At 43.6% G+C, this 27,097-nt stretch overlaps 1 protein-coding gene across 6 annotated transcripts in view; it reads right to left on the bottom strand.

Annotated features, from left to right (window-relative positions):
* The window catches only part of nav1a (neuron navigator 1a), an 83,590-nt gene extending 61,389 nt beyond the window's left edge, over positions 1-22,201 (bottom strand). For 2 of the 6 annotated variants that reach the window (XM_084918199.1, XM_084918200.1), the window contains exons 1-4: positions 22,049-22,201; positions 15,742-16,613; positions 15,105-15,196; positions 2,773-3,597 (exon numbers count right to left, since the gene is read on the bottom strand). In XM_084918199.1, coding sequence (XP_084774325.1) covers positions 2,773-3,597; positions 15,105-15,196; positions 15,742-16,607 — 1,783 coding nt within the window. In that variant the 5' untranslated portion in view covers positions 16,608-16,613; positions 22,049-22,201. Of the gene's footprint in view, positions 1-2,772; positions 3,598-3,828; positions 4,152-15,104; positions 15,197-15,741; positions 16,614-22,048 lie in introns of those variants that run through there. The other 4 variants (XM_084918201.1, XM_084918202.1, XM_084918204.1 and 1 more) reach the window with 3 other exon arrangements.
* Between the last annotated feature and the right edge of the window lie 4,896 nt (positions 22,202-27,097).

Raw genomic sequence — 27,097 nt, 5'->3', positions numbered from 1 at the left:
TGTCAAACTTTCATTTTAATGCTATTAACAAGCTGCATTTGGGGGGAATTAACTCTACAAGTCCAGAGCTGCTGTCCGTGGACACGCATGTCAAGTAATTCTCTAAATCCAATTAGTGTAAAGCGCTTCATCACTCAGTGGTTAAACATGTATGTCCGATTACAGAAAAACAGATGATGCAAACAGTAATCCTAAATCACCTCACAAGATAAACATAAAAGCCAAACCTTGAAATATCCGGATTGTTTTTTCCCTCTTTCTTTTGGTGTGTGGGAGGGGTTTACTCCTTTCAAGCACACAGCTGATGGTCTTGGGTTACACATCCTCATTATAGTTCAATGGCATCTCCATTATCTTTATCTGTTACTGTAGGCTCATCTCAAAAGGACAGCGTCTCAGTGCATGTGGTCTGATGTCATGTAAAATGACATGCACAAGACACAAGCACATATTTTACTGCCAGTAGCTCAAAGCTAGCACATAGCTTCCATAACGACAAGGCCTTGACCACATTAAGGTTCATTTATCAATTCGTAATATGGTACACTACAGGGATCCATCAGGCTCGTGTCTTCAGGACGTGGAAAAGCAGAAGGTGAGACTGTATATAGGAAGAAGAGTGGATATCGGGGAATGATCCACTGAACATCCATAATCTATCTTCCATGACAGAGCACACGGAGCAGAAACCAATTAGCCAAGCGTCCCATCGGAAATGGAGAAGCAGATACGATAAAGGATGAGCCCACAGCTGCAAGCTACAGGGCAAGTTACAATTAACCTCTCCCTAACACACACACACACACACACACACACACACACACACACACACACACACACACACACACACACACACACACACACACAGACATTTCCATGAGTATGCACACAAAGCTACCCTACATACTTGCCCATTTCAGTAATAAACCTCTGGCAGGTAAGAAGAGACCGTAATGACCCAAAGCTACACTGCATTCAGTCATTTCAATCTCAGACAGAAATATAGGTCATCGCCTATTACTATTATTTTCCTTCAGGGTGTCTCTTTCTTTCATTTGTCTCACTCCATGAATCAAATTATACCCTTTCCATTTTTTTTGTCGCTAATCTCCATCATTACCAGGTTTTCCTGTCGTCTTCCTTTTCTCTTTTTATCTCCCTCCTCCCTACCTGGCTGCCTCAGTGTAGGTGTGGCCAGCAACATCACAACAAGGAACAAGGTCACACACAGATGATACAAACTACACACACACCATGTACAGTACATACACACACAGGGCCGCTGGGGCAAGGTCAAACATGCTGCGATTTGGGGCCGTGCTGCAGGATGCAGGCTTGTGTAGAGTGAAAGAGAGTGGAGCAAAGATAAAGGTTTGATGATGAGCAGAAAATGACTTCCTTGCATCGAGCGAGCTACTGCACTCCTCTTTCCTCATCTCACCCGTTCTCTGATGCTATCTGGTACTCCTAGAGGGATGGAAAGAGAAGGAGCAATAGAGAAATACTTTCGTGTTTGTGTGTGTGTGAATGAATAATGGATGAAAGGTGCAGATTCAAACTCTGTTTTGACCTATTAATCACAAACTCAGTCACCATCGTCACGGCACACCCACAGCAGCAAGAACTTGGAATATACAATGAGTCCCAGCGCTCCCATGGACAATCTGAGCACACGTGTGACCGCGCGGATGCTTGAACGCTACCTGCCCATGCCGCCACCCACTCACTTTCCCCTTACTCCTCATGCACGTTGCCCCCGGTAACAGGGGGATGGGGTGTGGGTGGATAGTGACCATCTGTCAGTGGCCCAGAGATCAATGAAACTAGAGGGGGTGAGGGGGTCGAGGGAGCAAAGGAGTGGTGCGAGGCTAAATAGGTGGCCCACTGTGACCGGAGCCTGGCTCAATATGCGGCCGTTTTATTTACAGACTGAAGGACAACACTCCCCACCAGTCCCACTCGCACGGCCTTTATTAACGACTGACCGATTTTGGCAGGCCGACAGAAAGATGCCGTTTACATACAGCGATGCAGTAGCCAATACATACGCTTGCTGGTGTTAAAACGTGCTGCTAATTTTAGAATACGCTCCCATGCTATCGAGGTTGCTGCAATAGAGATGTAAACATACACAGAGATCAAGGAATAATGGTACATTAACGTAAATCTAGCACACTGTGGCAGTGGGTCAAATGAGAGGAGGAGACACTGCAGCGTATGTTGACTAATTTATCAACAACACAACAACGTCAGCCCTGGGAATGCTTACTCCAGCTTCTTTGTAGGAGCACACACTGCTTGTACACATGCACATATGCACACACGTACAGACACAAATGCATACGGCACAAAATTGATTTGGCACATTCGAACCAAGCATGTGTAACTGTTTACAGTGTTGTCAACAGGGGGAAATTCACCACTTTCAGACCAAGGGCTGTCACTATTATATAGTGAAAAGCACTAAAATAAAACACCACAGACACACACAAATACACATACACAGTGTAGTGTGCTGCAATAGAGACTGGACTCATTTAAAATGCACTGTTGATGCTGGTGCTAGAGCCAGAGCTGGAGGAAAAGGTTTGGGTGTGGAAAGGAGAGAAGAGCAGAGATATTTAGTGTGTAGAGTCACAATGCTTCACTGTTTGTTTCTGTATTTCAGTTTCCACTAAAACAGTAATTAACCTCACATCTTTGCAGCCAATTGTAAGTGAGAACAAATAACCCAAAGTAACCAAAAAACTGGGACAGAAATCACAGACTCACCCAGCATTTGGCTGAACAGCAGTTGTTCCAGGTCTCCCAAGACTGTAACCACTAACTCTGGATCCACCTTTAAAAAGCTCTTATCGTCCTCACCCTCTATCCCCTTCCTCTCTTTCTTTTCCTCCGCTGACAGAGCCGCAGGTTTGGATTTCTCCCCTAGTTTCTTGCCATTACTTCCAGTAGTCCCAGCTCCATTGGAGTTTGCTTTGGTTGGGTGATCAGCTGGGTCTGTATCTGCATTCTGGACTGTCTCAGAGGCCTTGCTAATTGGCTTGACCTCAGCATAAGGTCCCCGTGGTTTGCCAGGTGCAGGGATTCGACTTGGCTTGCCTATATTAGAAGTCACAGAAGGGGAGCAGAAAGACTTTGGCTTCCCCTGAAAGAGAGACTGTTCTGACTTTGAAAGTGTCCGGGACAGTGGTGGTCTCCCACCACCAGCTTGACCTGCCTTACTCTGCCCCGCTTTGTTGGTCGCAGTGCCAGGACGGCTTGTGTCATCATTCCACCTGGTAGACTGGTACAAGTGCAGCTTCTTCTCCGCATCGGTGAGCACAGACAAGTTGCTGAGTGAACGCTGTTTGCGAAGCCCGGACTGACTGGGGATTGGAATGGGGATAGATCCGGAGGTGGGCCGGTAGACCTTGAGCTCTGACCCAGAGGGACGCACAGGCCCCTGGGGCAGAGCAGAGGGCTTGGCGGGTGGTTTCCTTGATGCCATGGCCTGGGATGAAGTATCCTGGCAGGGGACAGCAGCAGACCTGAGGTCCAGCTCTCTGGGCTTAGCCGTCATGCTAATGTTAGCCACATTAGCCTCCAGCATCCCTCCTGCAGAGACCCAAGCAACAGCATCAATGATACACTCTGACACAGACACAAGCGAAAAACACTGAAAGACATGGAGGAAGGAAGGGGAAGCCAAAAAAAAAGACAAAGACGGTCTGGTCTGCACTCCCTCTTCACTCCAGGGTCAAGACAGCCAGACTCCCCGTAGTGAGAGACTGTGGCTTCACCCCTCTATTGCAAATGATGAGTGGGTTAGTAGAGTGACAGCCTTACTCACTGCTGGTAATCCATGGATCTGCAGATCTGCGTCCAGCGCCTAAATCCACTCCCTCACAGCATGTCTGCAGCTCCCGGAGCCGCACAGATGACAATAGTGCTGCCAGAATAAAGCACAGCACTGACCAGCGTCTCTCTCCGTGTCCCCCTCTGCTGCTCTCTCCCTTGCTCTGCGCTCCCTCCTGTTCGCCAGGCACGCAGCAGCCGACTGACAAGAGAAACGGTCGCAGCAGCGACGTCCCCCACCTCCTTTTTTCTCTCCTCCCTCTAACTCGCCTTCACTCTCTGCCTTGCTCACTCTACCCCCGCTGCCTCATTCACCCTCCCTCTCCTTCTTCCTCCCCTTTCCATCCTTCTTTCCTTCTTGTCTCTCTCCTCCCACTCGCTGATTCACTGCCTCTCTCTCTCTCTCAAGCACACGCCGCATACGCCGTGTTATGCTGCACACCAGTGAGTGCAAACACAAGGGCTTGACGACAAATTACCAGCATTTCCCATAAACTCAGCTTTTTGCTGTTCCTGTTTTGTAATAAAAGATTTCTTTTCATGAGGGAGGGATGCTCTGAAAAAGAACGCTGAATGTCCCCATCCATTTATATTTAGGCCCATTTATTTAATAACTTCAATGTTTTTGAAGTTATTAAATAATTTTGAATCAAAATATGCCCCACCACCCCAAAGAAACACACACACTGTTCCAACCCCTCAGCAATTATTCATAATCACATTAACTGCTCTATTCATCCATTCATATTTAGATTTCCTCACGTGCCCTGATCACCAGAGGCCCACCCGTGATTAAGCTGATTTAAATTATCTGGGGAAAAAAAGCCATGACTGCAGGATCAGCCAAGGAGAAGAGGATATGCATTTGTCAGTGCTTAATACACAACAGCACAGGCCACTAAACACGCTTCAATTAGTAGCTAAAAGACCCCAAATGGTCATCATATAGCTAAACGCCCCCTCCCCACATATTACCACACCACTCCATCGCTCTTTCCTCATTTCCCTTTATTCCTTTCCTTGTTTCCAGCATCACCCCCTCCCTGCGTTAAATCAGATGCACACGCAATTAAGTTTTCAGGGTACAGATTCATCACATTCGAAATCCATCCGACGATACCTCAGTGGTTTAAAGCGAGCGCACATGAGCCTGCGTGGCTAAAGTGAATGGATGTTGACGTCTTTGTTTTTGTCCGTCTTCCCGTGCGTGTGTGAGTGTGTGCGTGGGCTTTTCTCTATGAGTGTGTCACATCGATGAGACAGGCCCAGAGAAGCCGAAGCTCCGGTCCTGGGCCTTGGGTTGCTCTTGCACGTTTAGCTATGTCACTTGATTGCGGTAGACATGGCATTTCAATCAAAGAAGGACCGAGAAGAGCTTCTTCTTCCTCATCCACCTTATCATTTTATTGTTTAGCAGTTATCATCGCCATGCCTGTCACTGTTCACTTCAAACACCTGCAGAATCTATTCTCGTGATTTCTCGTAACACACAGGACTTGCTGGAGATCTGATAATACAGCACAGTGATGTCATTCGTTTTAATTCCCCATTACAGGTAATAATGACAGCAGGTTATAAAATGAACTTCAAGTCCATCATAACCCATTAACAATCAATATAGCTGTTTGCGCCATCATTTATTTTTGCGTTGTAATGCATCCTGTCTGAAAACTGGTTCTCAGAGTGGAGCGTTTAGGGTCTGGGCGTATTACCATTACTGTATGTCGATTTTCTGTAATATGCAGGCAGTAGTGCCTGCAGCTATGACGTTATCAGGCCTCAAACTGTTGGGAGCAGTATTCAAACAAGCAGGCCGTTTTCTGTTACATTTGCATAAATCAGTTGACACTAAACCCGAATGGAAACAAGCAACGTCCTGTTTGCGCACTTTCCAAACTCAGTATTAGAGAGGCGCTTTAAATAACGGCTCGTTTTTTATCAGTAACCAAACTGGCGCCAGCCGAACCTAAAAGTGACGATGACAGGCTCTTAGTGTGCGTGCTCGCCCTTAGCCTAAAAACTATTTGGCCTTGAATGTGTGTGTGTGTAATACAGTAGCTGAGTACATACAAAAATACAGACACTCTATGGATGTTTTATTGTGAAAAAGCTATAGCCATCAATTAGAGGCAGCAAACTTTAATAAAGGGCCAATGTTGAGGTGGTTATGCCACACTGAAGCCAGAGGTGCCTGGAGACAGTTATGGGGGCTCTGGGGGCAGGTAGCAGGCCAGCAGTGCGAACGAGGAGTGTAATTTAAGGCTAATAGGTGCTGTACGTCAGCTCTTATACCTCCCTGATGAGGGATTAAGGTTAGTGAGTGACCACATACAAGGCAGGTCTGTGGTGTACAGATGCGTGTGGTGCAGATACGCGTCATTGCTCTTGAAAGCATATATATGCACAGGTAAAGTGTTGGCAGCACACAGCCACTTGTTTGTTCCAGTGCTGGTCTCTCTGGCTCCACAGTCTAATCACCTTTATATGGCTGATGTAAACATGCTGTATATTCTCTCCCTCTATATCCACACACACACACACACACACAGCACACTGTCTGTGCACCCTGACTAACTGACCTGAGCAATCTGGCCTGACATCAAAGACACTGGCAGTTTCAGAGTGTGATGAGTGCCAGTGTTCAGCAGTAGGCTACACATTCAGCACGGAGCAGACTCGTAGTATGATACATAAGTGTGTGTACGTGTGTGTGTGTTTGTGTGTGTGTGGTCGCGTGTGTGGAGGCAGGCAGACGGAGGCTGACCACAGTGTCTGAACCCTTGGGAAACTTCTTATGACATCAGGCAAACAGTTTAATTCCAATATAAAGAGACTTTTAAGCAAAGTTAAGCAAAGGCAAGAGAGACAAGTACGAATAACGTGTGAAGAGTGAAAGGATGGTTTGAAAGCAGGGTGAAACAGAAGCAGGGAGAGAGGCAGATAGACACAGACAGAAGGAAACTGGCTCAGTGCTTTGCATGAATATATTTGGCCTAGCATCTCTAAACAGATCCGCCACTATACTCTGATGGAGGAGTCATGTGAAGCAGCCAGTAGGACACGCTTACTCACAGACACCGTGTACCACATTATATTCATGTTTACAAACTTGCACAAAATTTCCACCTTTAAAGGAAAAATACTGCAAAGAGGAAAGATCTGCAGTTCTAGGTGCAACTGCATGTAACACGGGCCCCTAAACTTTTAGAGGAACAGTTCCCATTCAGGCTAAGCAGATGGCATGTGTTCTCACTTCTCACCCACTCCCTCTTGGTTCCTCTTGTTTTGAGTTTGTTTTCACGAGTAAAAATAAAAGTTGCTATGAAGATGAGGCATACAACAACGGAGTGAGGACGTGAGAAGAAAATGACGAAGTGTGATTGAGAATAGAAGATGCAGAAAAACGGAGCAAGTCAAAACAAGGGGAGACCCGATAGCATCAAAGAAGCCTAGCAGATGATATTAGTGGGGGGAAAGTAAAAAAAAACAAACAGTCAAGTTATAGCCCAGAAAGCAAGTCAATGAAGAAAGTGAGAAGAGGAGGAAGAGGACGGGTGAGGAAGGATCTCTGTGTGTTTGCCAGAGAAGCAAAGGAAGTCTGTAAGACAGAGAGGGGATATCCTGCTTCGCTGCCTCGCCACTCCTGCTACATTTGCTTATGTCCGCTAACACACCAACGCGTGGGGTCCACAGGACACACAGAAGAATACCAGACCATGACACACTTCTCCACAAGGGACAGCTCATACTCATACACATGCTGGTACAGCGCAAACACAATGACATGGCTATTAATGTCCTGTTTACACACAAAACACTGAAACGGCAATTGACTGATACATACAGTGTGTGGCTTCCTAGCGGAATTGCATGAATGAGGGAGCGAGTTTTTCACAATGACTCTTTAGTGGTCTTATCGAGCGCTGATGATGCACAGCATGAGTCACTGGCCTGAGCATTTGGGAAATTCAGCTATCAGTGACAATAATGTGAGTGCATCAGTCAGCTAATCCAGCGAAAACACCACCAGAGTGAATGCCAGACGTTGGTCATATCTCCTGCTAAACCAACTAAAATGCAGGGAATATTTGCAGAATGTGAAAAGGGAGAATTTGTGTGTTTTAAAAGGTATAACTCTTTGTAGACGCTCCCTCATAGATGCCCCAATGTTGACATTATCAGCCCATTTCCCAGGAGTATCCCATAATGCTCTGCTCCTGAGTGTGGTTGCCTAGCTACAGCGTGGTGTGCAAGCAATAGTGGATCATCATGCGTGTAAATGTAGCTGAAGGAAGACGAACAGTAGTATTTGCCAAAAATAAATAAATAAAATTCATTTGAAACCTCCTAAAGCTACAGTATGTGTTTATATGCTGGTATGTGCGTGTCTTTTTGATTCCCCGTGGGTTATTAATTAGATGTACTTGTGACTTCATTCCTGTGTCCGTGGGCGTGTGCTCCAACATAGAGAGGTTACACGCATGAATGACTTAACTTGACTCCCTGGGCTAGGAGTCACCCCACAGGTCAAGAAGCATCTTGCGTATGCACTCATTCACCCGTTCCTCAATTCACTCTTCTCCCTCCATTCTCTCCTCCTTCATCTCCAGCTCTGCAATGCAGCTGTGATTATTGTGTTCCCTCTTCATTGTGAGGAAATGACCCTGGGAGGAGAGAAATGGAGCAAAAACAGGAGCAGACAACAGGAGGTGGCTACTCTGACATAAACTGAAGACTGGGTTGTTTTTCTGGATTTTAAAAATATTGTAAATATAACTTGACTGAATGCGACCAGTTATTTTGTTGCTATTGGCAACGATAACTCAAAACACATGCCTTTGACCTGCAGTGGCCCTCAGGGATCAGTCCTTGGCTTCTTATCTGCTGACCTCTACATGCTTCCACTTGGCCATATCTTTTAAAAACCCTAACTCCATATAACCCGTTGCTACTGATTCTGAGTCAAACTCTTGGGCACATTTCACTGAGACCATTTCTGGTGAGGTTTTAGTGAACAGTAGACGGGTCTATTGAAGGTCCTATGCCAGGTCTTTGCTCGATTCCTATTTTTAAAGGAAATTATTTTCATACCCTGTTCATGTAAGACAGATGATGTTCATTTTGATTTTTTGAAGATGTAGCATTGCATCATGTATTAACTGACTATTACAAGAAAAAAACAACAACATTTTATTATTTTATCATCTTAAAATCACAACCAGACTTAAGTCCTCTTTGACAAAATGGTTTATCTCTGGTAAAACTGAATATTGTAATAGATGGCACCCTTAAAAGACAGTTCGCACTTCTCCTTAAAAAGCGTGAGCTGAAAACCAAAGGGACCATATTACTGTAGTTCTTATGTCTCTACATTTGTTGCCCTAAGCCACTAAATTCATTTTAAGATTTTTATGACTTACTTACAAAACCATACATGGAGCTTTCCCTAATTATATTAACCTCCTAGGACCTGGCGTCCAAATATGTGGACATCACATTTTGGGTTATTCAGACCAAAATACTCAATTTTGCTCTATAAGGGCCTGATATCCACTTACGAGGACATTATGCTGCTACTTTTCTATCAAAATTTTAAATGAATATCCTCATACATGGCTCTTATTTTTCTTAAAAACAAAAATAAGGTAAAAAAAATCTGGTAATTCTTTGTTTTTACATTCATCGGGCCCCAATGTGCCCAAATATCAAAGAGAAATTAAAAATGCTGCTGTGGAAGAGTTCGGGTCTTAGGAGGTTAATGCTATGCTAAAGAAATTTAACACTTTAAGACCTCTTAGATCAATGGGAACTGTATGGTAGTGGTGCTTAGTGCGAAGTCAAAACAAGGAGAAGTGGCATTTAGTCTTCAGCGTAGCGTCTTAACCCTCTCCAGGCAGGCGTTGCTGATTTGCAACAGTTAAAAACTAACAACCTGATTACCCCACATAAATATTTTATGAGGTTTTTTTTACTCAGAAGTACCACTGCAGGACTTGGTTGTGCACTAGCAACAAAAAGTTTAATTTGAGCCTGAGAGGGATAAACCAACTGCCTATTGGTCAAAAATGTTGCACAACAACTACTCCAAGAGATATTTTGAAACTGAAGGCTTTTATCATTATACCCCAACAGTGAACAGCAGACATCTTGAAAGTTCAAGGTTTGGGTCAAATATAAAGTAAGGCATGACATTAAACCATAAATAGTGATTGCTGCCTCACTCCAGGCGATGAGCACGGAGATAATCTAGTCCATTCTTATGTCTGATCATCTTCCTAAAGCTACTAAACCACTCATCACTATCCAACGCCAACTCGGCATATGTCTCCCCGATTAGATTGGCCAAAGAGGATTACGCGCTGTCTAGTAGATGCAGTCAGGTTTACCAAAATGCTATTCGCTTGACTGTCCAGGGGCATTAAAGGCATGGCAAGCATGACATCTATAAACAGTAAGTTGATTTCAAACCTTCATTACTAAAGATTTCCCTGTTTCTAGCTTAAAATGAAAGGCACTGAGGGGTTTTTAACATCTACTTTGCTAAATGAGATAATCCCAAACTGAGGTAAAAAAGAAAAACGCTGACCTGCAGGAGGGTAAATAAAGATATGCCATAGGGCTGTGCGATATGACCAGAATCTCATATCCCGATATAAGAATTCTATCGTCCGGATAACGATATAAATCATAAAAATGTAACATTTTCTGTAAATTCTGTGAATCTCGGGCAGCTCGACTTGCGTGAAGTGTTTCCAGCTGGGCATCGTGTAGCTGGAGTCGAGTGTTTTAACCGATGCATGAAACGATACATTTTTAGACATAAGTTGTAACGGCCGCTGTTTCCTTTGTGAGTATTTATTACACGGCGTGCTGCGGGGAAAAGCCTGTTCTAACGTTTGAGTCGAAGGTTTATTTTTTAGCACCTGGCGGCTCTTTTTTTACTTCTCATCCGTAAATAATCTGCTCTTTCATATGATTCAGTTTATTTTGAAAAGTCTCAACAGGATCTTGAGCTTTATTGTGAAAGGTTTATGTGGAACATAAACAAGCGGACACGTGATGGTGTTACCGTCATTGTTGCTAACGACAACGCATAAAAACAGGCGCTTGTCCGTCTGTAGTGTGGTTATATTAAATATAAGAGAAAGAGAGAACTTTAATAAATGAATATAGCCACTACAGTGACATCAAAACCATGAAAAAATATCGCCGTAAACAGTTTATTTTGCGACACCACGAAACAAACGACAGCGTAAAATGAAACGATAGACGTTTTTATATCGTCATCCGATATATATCGTTATATCGAACAGCCCTAATATACCATATTTGTTTATGCAAGCTTATATGTTGATAATTCTTAAATTCTAGCCATGTATTTTAAAATTAGCCAGTCATACCTCGATTTCTTTTTTTGTACTGATGTCTGTGTGGGATGATGTGTGATGTTTTATATCCTTCACTATATGAATGGTGTTTGTAGGTGTCTGTACAGTGTGTGTGTGTGTGTGTGTGTGTGTGTGTGTGTGTGTGTGCGCACTTGAGACTGCGACATTTTGTCCATTGGGAATTTTAGGACAAAATATTGCAGGGATGAAAAATGATACACAACCCACATCACATTTATCTTTCAAAAGCCATCTGTGCACTGTCACTTGTGCATACATCAGCACACATACACACACAGTCTCGGAGAAAAACCCATTCTCAGCTACACCTCTCTAGAGAGTAATAGGGTCAGGAGTTCTGGGGTCTAATTGAAAGAGCACATGGTCCTACAATCACATTAAACGTTCAGATCTTCATTAGGTTCTCAGTTAAAAGATGTAAGAGCGGATCGCGTTACCCTGATTCAATCTAACACATATAGAGAATATTACATTTAAGGAGATCGACTCTCGCCACAAAGAGCAGCCAGTTCCACATCAAATAACTGGGCTTTATCGTGTTTGCTCACCACCAGGAGTTTGTAAAAATTTAACCAACATTTAATAATCTGTCTTTTCATCTCAGTGCACACACTTGTTTATTCTCTGTCCTCCTTACACAAAATGAAATTCATCAACCCACTGACCTCATTGGTCTTCTCCTTTCATCTCTCACTCCTCTCCCTCCTTCCTTCCCTACAAACTTTGGTTTCCACCCCGTTTCCCTCCCTTCCTCCACTTGCTAAATTACAGTTATTACAGTGCCAGCCCACCATCCATGTAAATGCAGCTTCAGAGGAGTCAAAGATGCTTTGGTTCTGTTTCTAACGCCTGCTAGGCACCAATTAAAAGGCCAAAACTAGCCCCAAGACAGCCAGAGGCCCTTAAAGACTAGGGCTGGTCCACCACCAGTTCCCATCCCCCTTTTCCACAACCAGATGGTTAAAGGTTTTATAAAGGTTTCATTTGCAAATAACTCTATTCTTGTGACACAATGTATGTTCAAACTCAAACTACTGCCTTGAGCTTGTAGTTCTCTGCCAAGCAGCCAAGTTGTACTTTACAGCTATCTGTAGAGATGCATACGCTGCAAGAAATGAAGGCATCCAGCATTTAGCTAGTGTAGGCTGTCTGTCTGTTGCTTGCCAGGTATCCATGTGTATTTACTCTGGGTGAGTCTAGAGGACGCCGTAAATATTTGTGAAAGGACTCCAATCCAAGTTGATGAGTCAGTGAAGCTCGCTTCTGTTCGATGGCAGCAATACTGAGGTGACTTGTTGACTTTTCTGTTGTTAAGTGTTGCTATTAGCCTCTGATAGCCACCGTTAGACTCTGTTAGCTGCTGTTAGCCACTCTTAGTGAAATATTCTTGGTGGATCACTGCGACACTTAGAATGTAATCAAACTGTTTTCACAGGGAAACTGTGATTTTTAGGACACTTAAGGCTAATTGACATATTGTTAGCTTACAACCAGCTGTTATTGTTGTTTAGCCAATATTTAGTCAGCTGTCCAGACAAGGCAAAAATATTGGGAATAAATAAGCATGTTTGTGCACTTTTTGTGCATTAGAGCTCTAACTTCAGTTCAGTTAATGAGGCTTGGGGTAAGGAGGAAGAGGATGAGAGATACCAGTCGCATCTTTGCTTTGCATTTTCATTTCCTTCATATCTTGAGCCTGAAGGTGTAGACACTGATTAGATTTTGCCTCCACAGCACGCAAACGCCTACAAGTTATCTTCTCCTCTGCCTTTGCTGTACTATCTATGTGGCCAGTCTCAAGCTGCATAAATAAAACATGATTAAGGAGAACAGCGATCTCCATGTCAGCCACTGTGTTCAAGATGGCGGGTCAGCATGGCGGTTTGCACAAACCAGTACCCACTCCTGTCCATTTTTTATGGATTAATTCTAAGTTTATAAGAATGCATCAGGTAGTTAGAAGCCACAGATTTATGAATTCAATATTCTTTTTTCCACTAATTAACCTCAAAAAATGACTGACTGTACCTTTAAACAGGGCTCTAGAGTGCGACCAATTTGGTCGCAAATGCGACCAAATTTTTCAGTGGTGCGATTAAAAAACAATATTTGGTTGCACCTGTGCGACCAACTGTTCGGGTAGCAAAAAAAAAAAAAAAATCTGCAACCTTCCCTGTGGTCAACAACAGACACAGACACACAGACACACATTATGCCCCTATCGTGGACTAAACCAATCAGAGATAGTCAGGGGCGGGACCTCTCTGATTGGCTGTGGTCCAGTTGAAAGTGCAGGTGGAAGAGGGAGGTGAGTAGCTTGAATAAAGCGATATCAATTCATTAAATCCTGAATCGACTTTTAAATATAACTGTGTTTTGCCAGAAATGCCAGATTCTCAGATTAAAGCTCACAAAACCATTTCAACAACAACCAAACAGCAAATGAGAGCAGGCACACGGATTCCACACAAAGACGTAAACACGGAGCGGAACCGACGCATCAGAATCAACTTTGAACGGGACTTTGAAAACCGGAATCGAATGGATTATAGAAATCAGTGATGATACCCAGCCCTAGTGAGCAGCCTAGGCACGACAGAAGTGGATGTAGCTGTAATAGGAAAAGAACTATTGCTAACTTTTCTGTTAAGTTAAGGCCTGATCCTTCTGAAATTCATAGCCAGTGCTCTGACACGCTGTCATCAATCTTTGAATGCTGAAAAAGCACAGTGTATCCAGAAAAACACATTATATTATATAAATTATTATAAAATTTGTGTGCACCTAACTTTTGTGCCGGTACGCCTAACTTTTTAAAGTTAGGCGTACCTGTACGCCCATGGCAAAAAGTTAGTCTAGAGTCCTGTTTAAAGGTTATTAATTAAATGACACTGTGCTATATTGTCCCTGAACTTAGACATTACATATAGAAACGGCTGTAATTCACCTAATATATGGCACAGTGTGATGCATATGTAAACCCAGTATAACTTAAAGTTATTTCGGACTACACTGTACATATTTTAACATACATATAATAACTAAAAAGCAGTTGATCTTCTTTCCGTTTAACTGACACCACATCAAAAGGATTCACTAAGCCACTGAAAAAGTCATTTCTCAGAAGCACGTTCACATTCTTGGGCTCAGACTGACCACTACAATGCGTAACTATAGCCGTGCGTACAGAGCAAACCATTACTCAAAAGCCACAGGATCAGGACAGGGATGGGGTCATGCTGGGACTGTGGCTTTTTAGGTCAGTGAAATCTGAAAAGAGGAACTGTGAGAGGGAAGAATGGGTTCGAACTCTACAACAGCTCTTGGATGAAAATGAAATCAATGTGCGTATAATGCTGCCTGGCAGCAAGTTAAGAAGTGCCCCATTTCATCCCATTACTGACCCACATCACCAGTGTCAACATCCTTCATCCTAACATCCTGAGCACATCTCTCTTTTCCATCTCTTCATCCAGGGACTACGGTACTCAGCAGAACCCCAGGCACACAGAAAATTACACCACCTAACTTCAGACATGGCTCCTGACGACTGATGAATTGCAGCGTGACAGACATACATTTGGACAAAGACTGGTTGTCCCTTTCACTGAGTCTATTCAGGTTCTACAATGAGAGCCAAAGGTCAGCCACTGGCTTGTTGTGTCTGACGCCACTTATGACTCTGTCGCAGTAAACGTCTGGCTGCCAGAAAGTACACATCATTCCTACCTGCCAGAAGTGCTCTTGGCATCTTGGTGCCCTAATATTAACTGGGCAGAAAAAACTGGACCATGTTTTGTTTAGCTAAGGAAAGGGAGAAAGGAGAGGAGATGTGTGTTACTGCTGTGTGAGTCTAACCTGGTGTCAGGTCATCACAGCAGACTTCTATGGATCCAGATGAGCAGTCACTCAGTTCATCCACAGAAAATTCACTCACTTGTGCCTGCAGCCTGTCAACACATCACAAACACAGCCATCACACATCTGTTACTGAACATGCAAATCATATCCTTTACAATCAAATGCATAACCTGCTGTGTATGACAGTAGAAGAAGAGAGGCGATGACTATCTCAATTATTTCCACAAAAGCAAATCATATAAACAGAAAAATGCTGAAACAGTTATGTGCAAAGAACTGTGTATAATCCTGTCATTAATAAAGAAAAAATAAACTTAAAATGTTTTATTAAATGTAGATTTTGTACAGTGTGCTTTTAGTAACATAAAAAACTGTGTGCATGGGAGTATACGGTGTCAGCCCAGGGGCTACAAGAAGACACTTTAACAATCAGCTCTGCTCTGTGTGTGTGTGCGTGTTGCAGGAAAAGATACTGAGGCCTCTGTGGCAGGTCTTTAGTGTCCTGAGGATGACTTCTATGTGTAAAGAAAATGATCACATGATAATTACAAGGGGGGTCAGTGGTAAAGGACTCATAATGGAAGGCTTTATAACTCTTGCTTCAGTTGTGCTTGTGTGATGAAGGACCCCTTACCTGTGACTGAAGGGAGCCACAGCAGCCATGTTGACTCTGGGTATGTGTGTCTCTTCAGATGTTGCCTCCTGATCCTGTGTATCAACAACCTCCTTGGATGTTACTGGCATGGTAAATGTGATAGCTGGCAACGGTAAGGGAAGAGGAGAGGAAGCTGGACTGCTATCCTCAGGAGTTCCCATTTCCTCATCTGATTGGCTGCCAGAGTCACTATGATCTCTGATGGTGTGATGGTTTGAGTAAAGAAGAGTGGGCCGAATGTTACAGTTGCTGAGTATGACGGATTTGGGTGGATGGTTTTTTGGAGGCTCTTCCTTCCTTCCTGGTATCGCATCAGCCATTGCTTGGGTTACAATGTTTGAATTGTCTCCTCTGCTAAAACTGAGCGGTGGACGTAGGTTGCCGGCTCCATACGCTTGATTCTTATTTGCAAAGGTGCTTCTGTTGCGATTGCCATCCTGGGGTAATTGGGAGAGGATTTGCGATTTTCCCAGGTCTAGCGTGTCTTTTGAGTGTGGCGGATGTACTCGTCGCTGGGTCAGCGGGCTGCTGTAGGCAGATCTTGACACCTGGGGAATTGGAAGAGCTCCGGTTCGCTGGAAGAGCTGACTTTTAAGGCAGGCATCTCTCAGGGCATCTGTGGAGGAAGGCCCAGGGATACTGGAGTTTCTTGGACAAAGTGACGGGGAGTGTGCAGGTGTGTTCGCAGGCGTGTGCTTAGGGGTCTGTTTTGAGGGCCTGGGCAGGTCACTCGCCCGGCGGCGTGGTTCTGTTTTAGGAGAGGAAGGCAGAAGACTGCGAGGGAGGGGTATTCCTGATGAGGGAGGCCCACGGGGAACTGACTTCACGTTGACCCCCCCACTCATCGTGACCTAAATCAAAAGACATAAAGGGGGGAAGACAACAAACAGTTAAAAAGTTAGGTGAGTGCATGTTCACAATAGCATGAGATCATTAACCATAAAGCCTTCCCAAAGGGTTTGGTTATACATTAAGAGTCAATGTTAAAGTTCTACTAATCTAATCAGGCTGAGAATTTGCTTTTCCTTTCACAGAGCTGTGCAATGTGAGCCAAGTACATATGACAAAATGAGTCATGGTAAACCACGAGGTGAACTTATTTTCAGCGGAGCATGGAGTTTCTAAGAAATCAGATTTGCCTGCTAGGAGTTAAAAACACAAAACCAGCTTTTTACACATGCGCGCGCACACACACACACGCCAGCTTTTTATACGCTTGTAGAGCATTATGTTCTTGAAAAACAAATACTGAAAATGAACTCCAATACAACATCACACTTACCCCGGCACAATGCATACATATAACAGTTTCAGAGGAGGCACAGGATATTGCTCACCTTATTTGCTTTGACTGCAGATAGTCCTTGGTTTTCTTACTCTCTTCTGTGTCAGAATGACAGAAACCCTCCAAGAACTACGAAATCCTGCTTGAGCTTTGTGAGCCCGCCTATGCTAATTCTGATCAAGTGAAACGTTTCATATAATTTTACTGCTTCGTGCTGCTCTGCTGGGAGGGGAAAGGGAGGCAGTGAGTTTGGGAGAAAGGCAGGGAGGGAGGGCAAAAAAGGCGGAAAAAACGTCAAGTGCACGTACAGCTGCTTTTTAACGTAAGTGTCGGCCAACAACATGGCAGGAGCTCAATTCCTCTAAGTATGTAGACATTCTCAAGACGGCCTGCTGAAGTTAGATAGGTGATTTAAGCGGCTGTAAGTGAATGTGGCGTGATTCTTGGTGCCAGCCGGGCCGGTCTGAGCATTTCAAAACTGCTGCTCAACTAGGACACACAATCATCTCTACGGTTTACAAGAGAATTGTCCAAAAAAAGAAAAATATACAGTGAGCAGCAGTTTTAGGGGGAAAAAGCTTTGTTAATAGCAGAGGTCATAGAGAGTGCTTTGAGTTGGTAGGAAGGCAACAGTAGCTGAAACAACCACTCGTTACAACTAAGGTAAGCAGAAGAGCATCTTTGAATGTGAGATGCTAGTGAAACCCTGAAGCAGGTGGGCTGCCGCAGCAGAAGACCACACTGGTGGCCACTCCCATCAGCTACATACAGGAAAGTGAGGCAACAATTTGCACATACATTCCAAGATTGGAGTATAGAAGATTAAATATATGATGCCTAGTCTGATAAGTCTCCAAGATTCAGATGGTAGAGTCCGAATTTGGCATACTCAACATGAGAGCATGAATCCTTCTGCCTAGTCTGAACTGTTCAGGCTGCCGGTGGTGTAATGGTGTGGGGGAAATTTCTTGTTATACTTTGAGCCTCTTAATACCAATTAAGCGTCTTTTGAAAACCATGGCCTACCTGAGTATTGTTACTGACCACGCTTTAGGACCACAGTGTAGCCACTTCCTGATGCTATCATGTCAACAAGGACCAAAATATCTGACGAATGTTTCCAGCACATTGTTGAATCTATAAGAGGAAGACTGAAGATTGTTCTTAAGGCCAAAGGGGAGCAACTCAATACTAGCACGGTTTACCTAATAAAATGTCCAGTGAGTGCATATATTGAAATGTTCAAATTCACTCTAGATTCTCTTCCTAGTTGCACTTAAAAAATGGTCTGAGGCCCTCTAAAGTACGGAGGCCTATCTCCCCTCACCACACTCCCTGCCGGTGGCTGATGCCCTCAGACGTTGGTGTGTTGGTGGTCCTTGTCGTCTGGGGCTGGGCGCTCATGTATGTACCGGCTCACTCCTGGTGGCCGATTGGCGGGGCCGGGCGCCTGCGGCCCGGCTGGGCTCCTTCCGGGGGGTGGGATGCCCTCAGGCCTCTGGGCCTGAAGCTCGGTCCTCTCTGGCACAGCTGGCTGCCGGCAGAGCCCGCGGGCACGCCACTGCAACCCCCTCTGGCCTCTGCTCCGTAGCTGCGGGGTGACCTCTTGTTTGGGGCTCTACTCAGCTCTTCCCAGGAGGGTGGCACGGTTCCCCCCCCCTTTGGTGGTCCTCCTCGGGTCCTTGTACTCTGGGGCCTCTGGATATCTGGGGCCTGGATCTCCTCCATACCTGCTTCATACCCTGGTGGACGGGGCTATGGCTCCCCACACTCCCTAGCAGATCGTTACATGGAGAAACCTTTGGAATACAAGCATGCTGATCCACACAGGTGTGCACACAGGTGTACACACGGGTGTTCACAGACGCGGACTACACCTTTCTTGGCTGCTGCCTCAAAGCACATTGTGCGCTGTCTATCTTGCGTGCTGCACAATATCGTTTATTATTTAGTATCTACTGTTATCTACTGCTAGCTAGTTTATTGTGATGGTGCTGTTTTTTTTTTATTATGTTGCTCTTTGTTGTTTGCTTTCTCTTCTGTTTTTTTTCTCCATACAGGTGATCCAGGTGTTTTGTTTGTTTGTTTGTTTGTTTTTCTTTCTTCCCCCCTTCTCACCGTCTCTTCTCCCCTCTGGTTTTCTTTCTCTCCCTCTCTTTCTTTCATTCTTTCTCCCTGTCCTATCCCCCAGTCACGTCTGTCCCGTTTGTAGCAACCGAAAATAAAATAAATTCATAATTATAATAAAGGTCAATCAAATGGACCAATATGGCAAGGCCATGATGATCCACTTGGTAAAATAAATCCGCTTGGCATCTTTCTTGGCCTTAAGACAACAATTCTGATGGCTAAAGATCCAAACGGGACACAAAAAAAAAAAAAAAGGTCTGAGTGTGTGTATTATAATTACACACACACACAAACGCAGACATACTTAGAAATATACTAGAGATTTAATGCTTAGCCCTACTTGCCCCGTCTTAAACAGCAAAACTTTTGCTGCCAGAAGACTTTGTGGGAAGCTGTCTTTGAAGCACTGATGTATCAAATTAAGCCGTCAAAGTCACAAGGATAAAGTGCTGGATTATTTGACAGTGCATCTAATCACAGCATTGCACACAGTGTCATGTGGATCACTCAGACACACATTTCCAGCAGTCTGAGAAAAGCAGGAGAAAGAGCGACTGCTTCAGCTTGAAACTCCGATGAAAAAAAAGGACGGATTCTCTGCAGGAGGCCTTCCTTCCACCTACTTATAGAATCAGACATACTAAGACAAGCAACTAAGAGCTGTGCGGTATTTTGATTGATGCTAATGTAGGCCTGCACAGCAGCGTACAGCTGCAGTGATGCAGCAGTAGGTAAACAGAGACAGATGTGATCATCCATCCTCCTTTTCCCCTAATACTCCCTACAAATTCCTCCCCCTCCTCATTGTCTGTTTCTGTATGTCTTCCTCACACACTCCATCTCTTGGGAGGTCCAGACAGAAAATGAGCATCAGAATTTCTTTCTGTCTACTATAGGTCCTGCTAGGATTTCCAGGAGCACAGGTGTGGGCTGACTCGATGTCTGTCTGTATGAAAATTAGATTTTCCCTTGGGGATATGCCGGGGTCACACCAACACTTCTGCAGGCTGTATAAGAACATACAGGGGCTCAGCTGCTGATGGTGATGTGTGTGTGTGTGTGTGTGTATTAATATCTTTGTGGGGACTTAAAAAGGGGAAGTTTACTATACTTGTGGGGACCAACAGCCCTTACAGGGACCAAACAAGTTTGAAGGCATTTTTCTACACTCAAAATGTGGTTTTAGTGTCAGGGTTACAATAAGGTTATGGTTAGGTTTAGAGTAAGGGTTAGGCATTCATTTTTCAGTGTTAGGTTTATTGTAAGGGGCTACAATAAAGGGGATATGAATACTTGAGGTGTGTGTGTGTGTGTGTGTGTGTGTGTGTGTGTGTGTGTGTGTGTGTGTGTGTGTGTGTGTGTGTGTGTGTGTGTGCGTGCGCGTAAAAGAAGGAAATACAAAAAAGGTGACTGAAACCAACAGCTGTAAGTTAGGGGGAAATAATCTAGTTTAGTTTGATTTCTTTCAGTTATGTTATTATAGGATATTTTGTAGCACAAACGTCTTACATGTGTTGGGTACATTGTATTTGTCATGTGTTCAGACTTACAGGCTTCAAAGATTGTTCTGTATCATCCTGTCACATAAAAAACTTTACAATACACCGTCTGTTGGCTCCTTTCACTGTACGTCTAACTCCATGTGATGTCTGTGTCTAAAGGAATTAGTTTTGAGTTTGGTTTAAGAAGCGTTTTTATTTTTACAGTTTGAGGCACGTGCAAACGCAAAAACATGAAGCCAGCTTTTAAGGATGTTTATATTGCTGCTGATTAGTTTGACAGTTAGCGTTTCATTAGCATCAATCAGCTTCATTGTACATATTTGTAAAGCTTCACCTTAGTTTAATATTTTTCCAGATTCACAGCATTTGGAAACAGCACTTTAATAGCTAAAAACAATAATTACATATCTTATTGTGTGACAAAATCTGCCATCACTATCAGTCACTGTGTCTTTAGTTCTACAGACCCGGCCTCGGGGCTGACATCATGATTTAGCTTTCATACTTAAATCAGCTGAAATAAATAAAAGGTTTTGAAGGATATCATCGTGTTTGTACACTGACGCAAACACAGTACAGAAGCCTACAGAGAAACTGGGGGTTTTGCTACAGATCAGTGTAGTTACTGTGTGGGTTACTGCATGGGCCGACTACGGTCTCTCCTCCACTCTGCTAGGGTGGTGCTGACATCTACTGGGTACTGTCTGCAACTGCAGGAGCACAGCGTCTCATTCATTACAGTCCCGTATTATCATTAATTATAGCTGCGAGGTGTATTATGCAGGCTTATTAATAGCATCTTTTACACCTATCAGAAACATCAGCCATATCAGGTTTGTGCTCTCCTGAAGGACAGAAGAACAAGGATAGCGTTGCAGCCAGCATTATGCTGCATGTTAACAGTGTAATTTAATAACATTACACTGATTTAGCTCAGCTTTCCCATGGCGGCCTGTGGCTGACCTGAGTTACTCTATATCTTATGAGAAAATCGTGTATATCCTCTCTCACAGACATGCACACTCACCCTTGTGATGAACACCCTCTGACTCATCACAAAATCAATACATGAGTTGGTAACACAGGCCTCTCTGTCTGTGAAGGGCATCAGCAGTGCCTGTGTGTCACACAGCCTGGAAACTACAGTACATTGAATTAATCACCTCCACTATGACAGCAGCCAGAACAACAGCAGTAAAGTCCTGCCGTGGAGCAGAGTAAGCTAGTGACACCCAGTGGTACAACAAATTCCTGAGAAGGCAGTTTTCTTAAAAGAAAGTCATCATAAGATAAACGTGGCAATATTTTTAGCTCAAAAAGAACATATGATTCAATTTCAAGGCTCTGCTGTGTCACACGAAAGTCTTACCTGTCAGTGCGCCGTTGGGCTAAGCAGACGGAGCCGGCCAGAAGCAGGTCACACTTCTCTGACGTCCCAGGAACAATGGGCTGTTTTTTCCTGGATCACAGTTGCATCCTCACCACTGCTCTCCCATTGGTTCACAGCTCCTCACCATTCACCAAGACAGGAAGCTTGAACAAACAGGAATGACACATTCAGCCAATCAGGGGCCTCTCTTTCGAGGTGACTCATTTTCAAAGTGACTTTCTTTGATTCTAACCTTTCGCCAAAAGGAAAAAAAATGTCATTTGGCACATAGATTCAACGAACACAGTCATGTATCTACGACCTCAGAGGACATTACACTAACCTAGATTCATTTTCTGGAGGCTTACTCTAAACAGCACGCTCTCGTTGTAAAGTATCGTGTTTTACACTCTGGGGAACAGCTTTCGTCCCCATTATAAAACAAAAGAAACACACGATCATTATGTGACGGCGTAAACAGAGTTAAGCTCACACACTGTGAGTACTACCTGGACCACACGCACATACACACAAGAACTGAAGAGTGTTTATGTTATCATGACTCATTTGACCAAAATGGAAATGTATTTGGCATGAAGTTACCCAAAATGACACATAATGTGTCACCATCAGAAATCCCACAACGCAGCACAAAGTCATCTCTGAACCTCAAATCGCCAAATTGCTCTGGGACATAGTAAAGTAAATGAGCCTCGCTGGGACCAGGTGTGATAAAATGGGTGCTGTGAGTATTTAATGTACTGAGGATAGCTGCTGTACTCCTTTAAATAAAAAAAGATCTTTGTCTAACACACGTCCTCTGCACATGCTCTTATTATAGAAGCCAGGGTACAAACACACGCACCCACAAAGTAAACAGGACAAAATATAACCCGACTACTGACAATATAAATATCACCATGGGAGAAGCAGTTTGCCTCCATTCTTCTCAATATCAACCAAATGTACCACACGCTACAATATGTATACTACACATGCTTTACTGAGTCATACATCCAAACTGCTGACTCAGGTCAACTGCCAATCATTTCATCCTTTAGATACTCCTGCGCTCTTTCTTTTCGTCTTCACTGGCCCATCTTTTCTCTCTTATTTTTCTAACTGTCACAGCACCGTGAACATAGTCCTCGTATTAGAGTTTAGTAACTCTGCGCTTTTAGAATCAACAGGAAATATGTTCAGCAAGAGACACAGATTCATCAGGAAACAAGACAAAAATATACTTTGAATTAGAGAAGGATCTGAAATATTAACTAGCTAAAGTAAACACTAGCCTTCACTCACCTGCTTCAGTCTCCAGTTGGAGTCCGATCTGTATGCTGCAGAGCGTGGCTGGCTCAATCCCTGCCTTAGCTTCTTTCTACTTTTTCTGGCTGGCCTCTGAGCTGCAAGCATGTGTGTGTGTGTTTGTGTGTCCGTCATTCTACTCCCCTATCACGTCATGCCGCTCTGCTGCTGCCGCAGTACGCCTGCAGCCGTATCCCCACCTCCTTTTTTTTTCCTCCCCTCATCCCAGTCTCTCTCTCCCCCTGTCTGTCTATGATGCTCTCTCTCAATAATGGACCTGTTGGCTTCGTTCCCTCCCTCCCTCTCCCTGGGTGAAATATAAGCCCAGCTAGCAAAGACCCGGCTGGTCCATTAGCCGGATGAGTGCGGTTTGTGTGTCTGTGCGAGCGCAATCACGGCTGCCTCTATAGTGTGAGTAATACATGGTAATTAAGCAGATGTAGCCACAAATGTGAGAAGCCTAAACCCATCATCTCGCTTTCTAGACCTAATTGGTGGTCATGGAAATCAGGATGACAGAAAAAAAAAGTGCCACCTTAATGATAGATTTTCTGACGACAAATGAGAATGTGCACATCACTAGCATAAACACACATAATCACACAAACGGGCACACACATAGACACACATCCGCCCTCTATATCTGTTTATATATCAGTGTGCATGCCTGAATGAACCGGCATCATGAAGGAGGGCAGCTCATCCATCACTCCTCTAATTTGTCCCACGCTTCTAATGAAAAGAGGGGAGGCGAGACAGAACGAGAAATAAGTGATGAGAACGAAGGCGAGGAAAGAAGGGCAGGAGGAGGTGTGATGGAGAAAGAAGCATGTGCAGAGAAAACCCTTTCCTCGTATCTTTTCCCAGGTGACAAACTCGGAGTAACATTACAAAAACATCCCAGATACCTGACCTTGAGCTTGTCTTCCACACTTTTCAATACTCAAACTATGAGGACTATAAAAATCTCAGACAGTAGGAGGTCTACTTGAATTAAACAATCACATCAACAGAGAGACAAATGCGGTTAAATCACTGCTGGTTTACGTCATTTTACTGCTGGGCAACATCTCTCTGGTCATCTTTACAATTTATTCACAAACTCTTATGAATTTATCAAAAAAGGCACTTCTTATTGTGATAATTCTACGTTTGTTACCTTTTGTAATCATCGGCCACATTTGTGCCTTTCTCTGCATCTCTGCTCATATTTCTGCTGTGCTGGCCAAGAGTTCGACCCACTATTATAAGAGCCAGTGCTGCATATTTAATGAAGACTGTGACATGCAACAAATTCAGAATCCCATCCTTCCCTTTTACAAAATAGCTTATGGATCAGCTTCAGTTATTGGTTACGTCTTAAGAGTTTCTAACTATGGGTGAGACTTTGGGGTCTGTTAGGTTGTTTATAGTCTTGTTTTGGCAGGAAAATACAACCTGAGCCTTCTATGGCTGATCACATATTGATCAAGAATTGGCTCTGTATGCTAGAGAGATGCATAAATAATGAAAACCAAGCACAATAACTGGATGTTTGCTATTAGAACACATGCATACTGCACACATCCCCCCTCCCTCCTACTACAGGCACATACTACAGCATTCCCTTCATGCTTTAGACCACAATCACCACAATCACTTTACTGCTGACCTCCAAATACTCACTTTAATGCCACGGCTGCTCCTTTGCTTTCCAGCTACAGAGAGAAAAGATTAAAGTGTGCGAAACTTCTCCAACAGATTCAGTCAAAAGCAGAAAAAAACAAACACATGATCTGTTGCTTTGTCTCATCATGAAACGGGAAGTGACTTGTGACTGAGGATTATGGGTAGGAGTGTGCAGCCATCTGCATTGATGCATGTGTGCGTGCATATGTGTGTGTGATGGGTGTTTGGGTGGGGGTTAATGTCACGGCTAATCTTCTGACGTTCCCCAAGGCATGTATTCCCCCCCGAGAGACAGACCCTGACAGACGCTGTTATGACAATGGGACACTTGTGTCACTGTCACCCTGAGGGGCATATGGTGGGGTGGGAGGGGGGCCCCGCTCTAACATGTTGACCCCGTGCTGTCTGGAACACGGAGCCTCAGATGGGCAGCTTGACCGAGACAAATGAAATTAAGAAAAACAAAAGAAGGAAGGAAGCGCAAACAGAAAAACAGAGCTATTGCAGCTGAGGGGAAGTTCAAAGTTCTCTGTGAAAGTGTACACAGCATCTAATTAGAACAGTGTTTCAGCATCTGAGCTTGTTCCTACTGTATTTATGACTCTGCTTTGTCTGAATGCATGATTGCCACTAGATGGTGGCAGAGTATCATCTTCATATTACAGTATGTTAGTTTCAGACCAGCAAGTTCAAGCAAAGTCTAACCGGTGGAAAAGCTGTAAATCACAACGCCAGAAGGTTTAGTAAAGGTACTGAATCAAAGCAGACCTGCTAATATTATGTTTTATTGTTAAATATGGTAATAAATATGACATGCATTACCTATATTTTATTATTATTTATTTAATGTCTCAAGAAAAAATAAGAAGCTCTGAAATACTTAAATAAAAAAAGAGGTGCTGTAAAAATGAAAGCTAAATCATTACATAAGCTTTGAGGATCACTGCAGTTACACAGTCTGCATATAAAAACTGGGCTTTCCCTCTGGGTCTACAAAATGAAACCAAGAAGTGTCTAAAACCTTTCTAATATCCAACCACTTTTTTGGTTTTACACAAAATCTGTACGAGAAAGTTTCTACTGATCACTCGATCTGTGATCTCACTGAACAAATTCGGCGCGTTATAGCTTTTGTCTCTATGTTATTCTTCCCCTTACAATATAAGGAACCTTGAAGTGACTGCTGTTGTGACATAAACCTGTCACCTGATCATGACTTTTCTCCATATCTTGCATGTTCCTCACTGCTCGTTTAATGTATCAGGGGAAATTTCTAACAGGATGTTATGATCACGTCGGTACATAGAAGAGGAATCAGAAGAAAGTAACACAGTTGGTGTGCATGTTAAATGAAAATCTTTTCTCTATATTCTTTTTACAGTGTCAACAACGTGTTGTTGTATTCTTGGTGAAACTAAAAAAAATTTAAATGCCAGAAACGAGAAGTCAAAAAGTCTAAGTGTGGAGGCTGCACAACACAAACAAGAAGGCTGTTCTTTCACTACATGACAGACAACGATCAGTGGATGTTGCAACATTACTGCAACCTTCAAAGTCTTAGGTTAGATACAACAACATCATGCACACACTTTCCAGAAGTCACAGCTCTGCAGATCGCTGAATACTGTTGGGTTCATCTTGAGGGCGTTAGCTGTTTATCAATTACTTGTGTCAGGGTAAACTTAGCATAAGGGACAATACAGACAGCAGTTGCCCTTATTTGTATTACATGTTAATGACCAAACGATGAAGCAAATAATAAATAACATATAGAAAACTGCAGAATGCTGCTCATGTGGTGATGCGAGGCTGCCCTGAAGTCAGTGGCACTATGAAAACGTGAGCACTGACTCGGCACACAACAAGACAATAATGAATCTGTCACTTGATGTCCTGAACTGCAATTAGTCTAATTTATTCTATGCATGCTGCATGAGCTAATCCCATTTCACTTCAGCTTGATGGAAAAGGGGAACTGAAAGAATCTGACTGCATTCATCAACACTGCCTGACATGGAATCTGCCAGCACCAAATGCCACCAACAGAAAATGGCTCATTAAAGAGCTCCTCTT

Source organism: Perissodus microlepis, chromosome 20, assembly GCF_051167445.1.
Source record: "Perissodus microlepis isolate ML-2025 ecotype Zambia chromosome 20, ASM5116744v1, whole genome shotgun sequence".
Taxonomy (NCBI): Eukaryota; Metazoa; Chordata; class Actinopteri; order Cichliformes; family Cichlidae; genus Perissodus; species Perissodus microlepis.
Note: the sequence above shows the minus strand (reverse complement) of the source record. Positions and strands in the feature narration are given on the sequence as shown.